Source organism: Netta rufina (genome assembly GCF_964035555.1).
Source record: "Netta rufina genome assembly, chromosome: 10".
Lineage (NCBI taxonomy): Eukaryota > Metazoa > Chordata > Aves > Anseriformes > Anatidae > Netta > Netta rufina.
In genome coordinates, this window is record NC_140133.1 from 8724806 (window position 1) to 8734573 (window position 9768).

Consider the following 9768-nt stretch of genomic DNA (forward strand, 5'->3'; position numbering starts at 1 on the left):
AAAGGTCACAGCAATCTTGTTCAATGAATTCAGAGGGTCAGACCAAGAAGGACACAGTGGGAGAAACTTCTATGGCACAGTCATGCTTACTTGAGAAAAAAACATGGAAATTCTTAACGGTAACAATTCTGATCTATTTCATACAGCCTGACCCTAGAAATTGCACACTTTTACCAGTGCTTTCTCAAAGGTGAGAACAATTGGTTTTGACTTCATTCAGTTAACGCTGTACTTAAGCGAAAGAAACATTTCATATATCAGACCACAACAAGAATCATATTGTCAGTTACCTGAGGTTTGACTCATGTTAACAGTAGCTTTTATTTTTGAACACTTTGTCCACCACTTTACAGATAATATTTTAGTGTTTACTGGCAGTTAAAACCATTTTGCATAGTGAAATAATACTTGAAATTATTCATTTTTCAAAAAATCAAGATTCAATTTTCCAGAATTGTGCAAGGCAGGCTTACGCAGAAATGGCTGGGAGCAGTTTTCATGCAAGAACGGACTGCTGATGAAACTATTTCACAGGATAACAACAACAACAAGACAGAACAAATACCAAGCTGCTCTTAATTACATGTTCCTGTGCAATACTTGAATGGTGCAAGCTCCAGATGAAGTTCTATCTTGTTTCTGGAACTGTTTGTTTACATAGCTGACACAACGATCCCCCCAGAAGACTTGTAGTAAAGAGCAGAAGAATGTACAACACACAAATGACCTAACAGAAGTGCTAGTTTTGCCTTCTGCTGGAGTACCATCTTCAGTCACACAAGAGAAGTGAGTCTCCTTTGGAACAGCACATGACTAAGTGCATCTCCCTGTGCTCCAGAAGGCAAGGACTGCTCTATAACACAAAGTTGACTTAAAAAAATAATAAAAAAGATCTGCTTGGCTCCAGAAGTTTCCTGAGAAAATGCCATCAGTTATTCAAATTTTCTCTACTTTGCTTCATAGGCTTCCGAATGTCTCCGGATCAGGCTGAACTTGCCTGTAGGATCAGGGACATACCACTTCTCCCACACTTCAGCATATGAAGCTGTTCTTCCCCATGGTTTGAAATGTCCATTCCAATGGAGCAGCTTAGCAGCTTTCACAAACTGAGGAGAATACCTTTTTCCAGCGCTAGACCCTTTTATTGAAAAAGAAACATTAGTGCCATAATAAAGGCAGCAGGAAAAAACAGCATGTGATATTTTAACTTCAAAACAAAGGATTTTAACAGGAATTCTTGTCATTTATGGAAAAAGGTGATATGGGAGGCAGAAGTCATGGCAAACTAAAAAAGGATCAGATGCAATGGAAGGCTACTTTCATCTGTCTCTGTATATATTTTAATGTACTGCTTTAAATTCCAAGTTCTTTAAAACCCTTTTAATACCCAGTATATTCAGCAGCCTATATATCACTCATTTCAAATGAAACCTAAGAGCTCTCCCAACTTTGGGGTTTTACCAATAGCAGAACTGATATGAATGTCTGCTCCTCTTCATCTTGGAGGAGACACCTAGGATCACTTCAGATACAATACATATGTGGAAACAATAAAAAGGAAACAAGAAATTGAGAGCTCAAAATCAATAACAATCCCACTAGCAGTTCAAAGAGGAATGTGGAGGGTCAGGCCCACAAAATGCAAGACGGTATTGGGAAGCAGCATTTCATAAAGCACAAGGTATACAGCAGGGTAAGAAAAGATTCGGTTTTTGTATCATCAACTCAGAGTTGATGAACAGACCTGGAAAAACACACAGGGGGGCAAAGTGTTGCAAATACTTCATACATACCAAGATGTCGGACATTCCACATGGGATCAATACTGGAATGCTGCTTGTAAAATACAATTAGCAGTGGAGGTGTCGTGATGCTCCCAGCCAGAGTTCTGCTGTAAAGTTCCTCTCTGGAAGAGAAAATGGAAAGGAGATGGGGAAGGTTGCTTGTGTGGCCCTAAATCAGTTGAATTTCACTTGCAGCTGCATGACAGGAATCCACAACTAGATACGCAGCCCTTCATTTAACAGTTAAATGCCATCACTTAGCCCAGTCCCCAACCTATGGCCACCCCCATCTCAGAGGGTACTCACGCTACATTTAGCGTCATCCACTTCTCCAATTGTTTAGTGATGTTCTGTAATTTCCATTCTGTCAAATTGGCAACAAAAACTCCTGGATTGAAAGAGCAAGTGTTGGCTTTCATGGCAAGCTTTCGGATGGTTTCTTTTTTGTAATCTAGAAACCCAATGTAGTTATACTGAAAAAGAAAGAGTGTAGAAATTAGCTTAAAAATATAGTCAAATTCCTTTGTAAAGAAAAACTTTGCACAATTCCCAGCACACAAGCATAACCTGAAGTTGTTAAAACAAATTCCCCTTCCTTCAACACATGAGAAAGTAAGTCCAACATTTTAAAAATATTATTAAACTACACACTTCAAGGAAAGCCGCATGGTATTAATGTCTACAACCTGAAACAACAGCAGTCCCAGAACAAGTACTTTTCATACATTCACAAATAAAAAAATCTTCCTCTGGTGTTCTAAGACCTTCTACTGTTCCACTACCATTTTAAAGCACAGCCAAAACTCAGTGTTTTTACTGTACCTAAATTACTGTACCAGGCATCACTTGTAACACAAACATCAGAATCAACTGATTTCAGTAGGTATACATGTATTCACACCTTTAGGTTCACTGCATTTCGAAATCAACCCTCAAGAATATTAAAACCAAGCGCTTGGTTCCAAAGCCTGGGATCTACAACATTGTTATGACTGAGTCAGAATGAAACCAACCTGATTCCCTGCTCCACGGACAGCAACTTTGTTAGTGGTTGAGTCACAATCATCTGAAAACGCAGCTGCATGTCCAGGTTTCAGTGGAGTGTTGTAAAGTTCAAGGATATCATCTGAAAAATTAAAATAAGCACAGAAAAATTAAAAGCAGTCCTGTTTAATCTCTGAGTGGCTTTTTGTACAGCCCATCGCTGCAGCAGATAAAAACACTCTGTTTAATCCAACTCAGTTCAATCCAACAATGGGAAAACATGAAGAAAAGGTCCTGTACCTTGCACTACTATGTCATCGTCCACATAGATGGCCTTCTCCGCATGAGGTACCAAACTGGGCAAGTAGAATCTTGCAAAGGTTAACTATGAAAGCAAAACAAATACATAGATTGGAAAATTGTTCAAAAAAGTGAGAAATTTTGAAATTGGTACTCCTGACACTTACCTATAGCAGTAATGTCCAACTTCCACCCAGGAAGCAAGACAGACAGCAATATCTTATCAGTTATTTAAAATAGGCAAGTTCTATCAGTTCCTAGTTTCCCATGAATTTGTGCACCAATAAACTAACTTTAAGACTGGTCTCCAATAGAATTTTTTTTATCTTTCCACACATATTTGTAGTGCCTGAAAGGTTTTGGCATGCTTGACACACAACCTGCAGTGTTTAACTGAAGATATCAGCACAGAAAGATACTAGGCACATATATGTAGATATTTAAAACCATCTTGTACTACCTGAAAAACTCAGCCTTATTGAAATTTAGGAACTTAATTATAAAAGATTTATTGTATGCCAACAAAGTTGGGTTTGAACGGTAGTTGAGTTCAAAAGCCATGGAAGGATAATATCAAAATGTATTGTTAGTAACTAATAATTGTAAAGAGTAATCAACACCATCCTTACTGGTTTTAGGGGGTCTGCTTTTTGAGGATCCACTTGTACTTTCCCTTCTAAGACACGAGGGTCAAAATCCAAAATTCGGTATCTCAAATTTTTCAGAGCAGTGTTACTTAGCCACAGCCTGCAAACACAAAAGAAGCATAGATTTTGTTAAATGAGACAAAAATCAGATGAAAAACAAGACATTCAATCAAAAGATCTTGATCTGGCCAGTAGTCTCCCTACCCAGCAAACACAGACGTAGAATATTATCTGCATCTGATTTCAGTGGTGGTGTCCTGTGTGGGACATGTCCTGTGCAGGGGCATGTCCACTATCAGCATACTAAACAGCTGTGACACATGAAAGGTAAGAGATTGCTGCTTATTTTACTAGAAATATACAATCCTGTTATCACAAATCCTTCACAAGAACTATCAGTGTGAACAGACCTGAGCGAAAATGAAAGGATCAAAGCGCAATCTAAAACAAAAATGGGAAACTTCACTGCCAGTATTTACATTGCTCAGGCAAAATGAAGGAAGTAACTTTTACAACCCCTCCACCAACAAACTCCAGCCCTGCTGGATGGGTATCATCCCATGGGAAAAGTAGTCTCTTTTTCCATCCTTGAAACATTACCAGTAGGAATGACTGCAGCCTTGTCAGCAGCCTTGTCAAAAAGATGCAATAAGCAGCAGCAGATAGGACTGCAAACAATTTAGAGGAGTGCAGCATCAAGCAAATTCAGCTCTTCCTATTCTCAAAAATACTTCACTTCTACAGTACCACGGGAAGCTAACGAAAAAATCATTACCTTAAGTGGTCCACAGTATCGTTCAGTGTAACAATATAGAAAACCACATTGGATTTGGTATTATGGTAAATACTGTTCATGGCTGCAATCGCACCCCCAAGCCTCTCCTCTGATGCTGCAATGACCACAGCAATCTCCTTATCGTTCCTTTCATCCATCAGTCTCTGGGGAACTGCAGGTATGAAGTCTATAGGCTGAAGTCCTAATGGATTTGAATCTGTGGAATAAAAATGGCATCACCTACATTTTATATGAATGAAACACAGAAATTATCACCATGCTAAAATTCCCAATGCCTGCAATTATTCCTGTTATACAAGTGCTTGGATGGCTGGGTCGAGGAACGTGGACTACAACACCCCAGTATGAAATGCTTAAATGACAGCCCCCACTCGGGAGAATCCAGGAATTTGTTAATATATTTGAAAACATCACGCTTGCAGATAAACTACATGCATATAAACTGCTCTAAATACTCACGCGTTGCACAACAAGGTACTAGAGCAAGGCTTAAGCTAGAGTATCCCACGTGTACCTTTGGTCCTGTTTGCCACATCTACAATCACACTAATTTCTCCCTCCTGTTACCCTAACCACCTCCCAGTCACATCTCCCTTCCCTGTTTTCCCTTTACTTTCTCTTTGGTAGAAACCAATTTAGAATTTGTTTCTTCATTAACAACACTGTTGCGAGTTTTTTTTTTCTCCCCTGGGGAATTCTCAAGGCATTGCACACAGCCCATGTTTAGTCCAAGCATCACAGATCACTGTGTTATTTAAGCTGAAAGAGCAAGAATTTATATCTGTACTGTGCAGACATGATAATGGGAGATCAGCAGCTGAATGCATGACCATGCAGCATACGTATCCCATTTAACAGGTGGCTAATTCCCTGCTACTGTACCCTTCTAACAACGCTGGCACCTTTCAGATTAGATTATTACATATTAGATATTTTCAGATAATTTGGGGAACACGACAAACGGGTGTTAAACGGGGAGTTAGCAGTTAATGGGGACGTGGAGAAGCTCTGTGGGACCACGTCCAGTTCTTAAACGTGGACTCCTGAGCACAAAGGCTTTGCTAAGTCAACCTAAGCGGCTCAGATGAAGACGAGCACCATTTCCCAGCGACTGAGCACCACTGTCCGAGCTTCTGAGGCGAGCGGCTGACAGCCATCGCGGGGGGCTCCTTCAGCCCGGCCGCGCTCCCTGAGGCAGAACGCGCCGCTCGTCACCGCTTGAAGACAGAAACACAACGAAACCCCACGGACCCGTCAGCTCCCGCCTGAGGAAGTCGCTGAGGCCCAGGAAGTTGCGGTGCAGGACGAGCAGGAACACCACGACGGCCGCGACGAGGATGGCCACGTTCGCTGCAAGTTCGAACAGAAAGAAGTTCACCACGGGGAGCAGCGGGGGGCTCGGACAGGCGGCGTGCACCGCCCCCCTCCTTCCCTCTTACCTTTCCTCAGCGACATTTTCCCCTCACCGCCCGCGCTGACGCGGCCCCGGCCCCAGGGCAGCGGCAGTGACACCGCCCCCCCCCGCCTCACCCCCTCCCGCCCCTCACCGGCGGAGCCGAGCGGGCTCCCCCCGGGGCTGGCGGCCAGCGAGGGCGGGGCGGGAGGCGCCGGTTTCCGGCCACCTCAGCAGCCGCCTTCCGCCGGCACCGAGCGACCGCAGGAGGAACGGGAGCTGCAGCCCCCCCCCCACCGCCACCGCCACCATGCTGGGCTTCTGCCGCGCCATCCCCACGGAGATGGTAGGGCCGGGGGCGGCGGGGGCCCACAGGGGAGCGGCGCTAGGGCGGGAGCGGCTGAGCCGTGAGGGGAGGGAGGGAGGCGCCGTGCGGCTCTGCCGTGTGGGGAAGCTCTGCAAGGGATGGAGCAGGGCCCGGGCAGCTTCCCTGGGGGGTACTACACTACATAAATGCGTTGCCTTTCCTGCCCTGAACGCATTTCTAGATGCAGCACTGCATCAAAGCTGCGAATGAAGAGCTTAATCCCTTTACACTTGAAATGGAGGTAGAGTAAGAAAATAATTCCACCCCGGTTTGAAAGCTGAACAAAAGAGCCAAGAACCTGTGCTCAGGCCAAGCCCAGGATGTAAACTGGAAGTCTTAGCAGGTGCCCACAGGCTTGCATTTGGGGTAACTGACCGAAACCCATCTCTTTTCACAGGACTACAAGGGCCAAAAATTAGCAGAACAGATTTTTCAGGGAATCATTCTCGTCTCTGCAGTAAGTATACTAGAACGGTGGGTTATAACAAAGAACTTTTGTTCTGATCTTATAAGCAAATTTTTACTGATTGTTTGGATAAAGGCTTTTCTTCTTTTAATTTTTTTTTTTTTTTACTTTCATTGTTGGCCTACAATTTTGCAAGCAAGGTTAGAAAGATGTATGAAGTGTGCTTTTGAAAAACCCATACTTTCTACTTATCTCTCCTCCCTACCTTACCCTCACTTAAACAAAAACATTTTGGATGTTATGATTATTTGAAGTTTGATTTATTTATTTATTTATTTTTTAAAGGTAATTGGTTTCATCTACGGCTTCATCACTGAACAGTTTGGCTGGACTGTTTACATATTTATGGCTGGAGTTGCTTTATCATGTCTGGTAAGTTTGGTTTCTAAACCTGAAAATATATGCTGCAGAAGGTGAAGTCCTGTGCTTAAACTTGCTTTACAATCCAATACTTGTCTTATGTCAGATGCTAGTAAAATTTTAGAGTGCTGCCATTTTACACTGCTACCTTACACTGAACTGCTTCCCCAGTTGTGGTGGTTTTACCTTGCTAGGCAGCTGAACTCCATCACAACCACTCTCTTACTCCACTTCCTCAGAAGAAGAGGGGAAGAAGAAAAGGAAAGAAACAATTCATGGGTTGAGATAAGGATAATTTAAGTAAAGGAAAAAATAAATATTAAGGAAAAATTATTATTAAATAATTTAACTAAAAGGGAAAAAAGGGAAAATGGGAAAAAAAATGTTAACTCCATCCCAGCCAGACCCAGTACACCAGTTCAGTGAAATGTTACTTCTAAGTCAAGCTGTGTTGTGGTTTAACCTGGCCAGCTGCTAAGCACCACACCACTGTTCACTCACCTTCCCCTCTCCCTCTCTGGGATGGGGCAGAGAATCAGAAAGAAATGAAAGCCTGCGGGTTGAGATAAAGACAGTTTATTAGGACAGAACAGAAAATAATAATAATAATGATAATACTACTACTCCTAATGTGTACAAAACAAGTGATGCACAATGCAATTGCTCACCACCCGCTGACTGATGCCAAGCAGCTGGACCTCCCCACCCCAGCCAGCAACCCCTATATATTGTTCAGCGTGACAGATGGGATGGAATACCCCCTTTGGCCAGTTTGGGTCAGCTGTTCTGGGTCTGTCCCTTCCCAGCTCCCACTGCACCCCCAGCCTGCCCGCTGGCAGGACAGAGCGAAAAGCTGCAGAGTCCCTGGCTTAGTGTAATTGCTGCTCTGCAACAACTAACACATCAGTGTGATACCAACATTATTCTCATCCCAAATCCCAAACACAGCACCATGCCAGCTACTAGGACTTTTGGCTACAAGCCAAAACTAGGACAAGCTGATACCATTTTTACCAGAAAGGACACCACAGTTTTCTGGGTAGCAGCTGTACAAAACACTTCTCTAGCATCTTGATTTACACATCTTCATGTCATTCCTTTTCTTAAGCTAACACTCCCGCCATGGCCTATGTACCGCCGCAATCCTCTGAAGTGGTTACCTGTCCAGGAGTCGGGAACAGACGATAAGAAGCCAGCAGACAGAAAGCCAAAGAGACGCTAAAAGCTAAAGAATACGGTTCTTCATGATGTTACATTGCAGCTTTCTTAAGTTTTAATACATTTTCTCTAGGAGATGCTGCTTGGCTCAGTGGTTGTTGATTTTTTTCTCTGTACTATTTTGTACATTGTCATGAGTACATAAGATCAGTTCAGAGTATGAAGGCGGGTGTGGGGTGATAAACTTGAGGCTCTGTGAGTTCTCAACTCACTCAAGTATTTTACTGAAAAGGAAGACTGCCCTGGAATCAAAGTATAGTTAAGCTATTGCCATAAGCTGGAAGACAATATGCAGCTACACTTCTGTAAAAGTATTTCTAACCACTTGTAAAAGAAGCTGTCAGTAGTGCCAGGTTGAAACAAGTCCTGTAAACCAGTACCCACCACAGTTTTGAAAAATCCTAAGAACTGGAAACTGTTGCAGGATAGGATAGCACAGGGTGACATTTTTTGTGTAAAATAAATTTGTGGGAGGAGAAAGTAACAGCTTTACTCTACATAATACAACCACTCTTGAAACTTCATATCTTCATCATCTAGTGAAGCATTAGGCAGCAGGATCCATAGCTATTGCACCTTTTGACCACTGTGACTTATTTCCAGGACCTGCCTAAATATTGTAACTTACTGTGATATTGTCCATGACCTGCTTAAATATTGTGACACCACCCACAAGGGAGACTGAAGCTTTGTTTTACAAATTCAGTTCCCTTTATCCTTTTTATCCTTTAAAAAGGACATGAGTTTTTTCAACAGTGATCTCACTTGACAATGCCCAGGTATTGTGTAGCAACACAGTCCAGGTGCATGGAAAGAGAAAAGCTAAGATACCTATCGCTCTGAGTGGCCCTGGTCTTGGGCACTTTCATTCCTAAAAGGAATTGGTACTTGTAAGGCAAAGAGATTCCTCCAGCAGGGACCATGGTAACCACGGCTGTGTTCCTTTCAGACATACTTTATCCAGTTACCAAATGCTCTCCACCAACATTGGGGCTGCCTTAGCAATACAACCCAAAACCAAAGGCAGTGCTCACTGCTTAAAAGCAATGCAACCATCCCTTCAGCACTTGGCAATTTACTTAAAGAAGCCACAGGGCTTTTTGGTGCTATGGAAATTAATAGTTGTTTCTCCCTAACTCTCCACAACTGTTTGATGTAATACTTACCGTCTATCAGTCTACGCCATAGCCCTGGCATAGATTCTATTACCATATTTAGCATATCACCATACAAAAACCTTTTGTTATGATAAATTCGAACCAAACCATCGTGTTTTCTGACGTTCCTTTTTATACAAAGCTTGGTATCCATCTCTTTGCATCTATTAAAAATTAATGTTTCATTAAGGGAATAAAAATTAAACAGTTTCTCTTCTGAAAAAGTGAGAGCCTGGTTTTCACTTTAACATGAAAAAAACATGAAAACTACAAACTATAACGTTTTTTGAAAGTTC

General features: G+C 42.4%; 2 protein-coding genes across 2 annotated transcripts; one reads left to right on the forward strand and one right to left on the reverse strand.

Annotated features, from left to right (window-relative positions):
* Nucleotides 1-38: 38 nt before the first annotated feature.
* GLT8D1 (glycosyltransferase 8 domain containing 1) lies at nucleotides 39-6077 on the reverse strand. The gene is made up of 9 exons (XM_084292451.1): nucleotides 5951-6077; nucleotides 5763-5861; nucleotides 4491-4707; nucleotides 3698-3815; nucleotides 3069-3153; nucleotides 2798-2910; nucleotides 2091-2257; nucleotides 1794-1906; nucleotides 39-1138 (listed from the first exon to the last, which is right to left on the reverse strand). Exons 1-9 carry the CDS (start codon nucleotides 5964-5966, stop codon nucleotides 948-950), a joined length of 1119 nt encoding a protein of 372 aa, XP_084148577.1. The 5' UTR covers nucleotides 5967-6077; the 3' UTR covers nucleotides 39-947.
* Nucleotides 6078-6135: 58 nt separating this feature from the next.
* SPCS1 (signal peptidase complex subunit 1) lies at nucleotides 6136-9568 on the forward strand. Its single transcript, XM_084292794.1, has 4 exons — nucleotides 6136-6250; nucleotides 6669-6728; nucleotides 7023-7109; nucleotides 8206-9568. The coding sequence occupies exons 1-4, from the start codon at nucleotides 6215-6217 to the stop codon at nucleotides 8317-8319; spliced, it is 297 nt and encodes a 98-aa protein (XP_084148920.1). The 5' UTR covers nucleotides 6136-6214; the 3' UTR covers nucleotides 8320-9568.
* The last annotated feature ends 200 nt before the right edge of the window (nucleotides 9569-9768 follow it).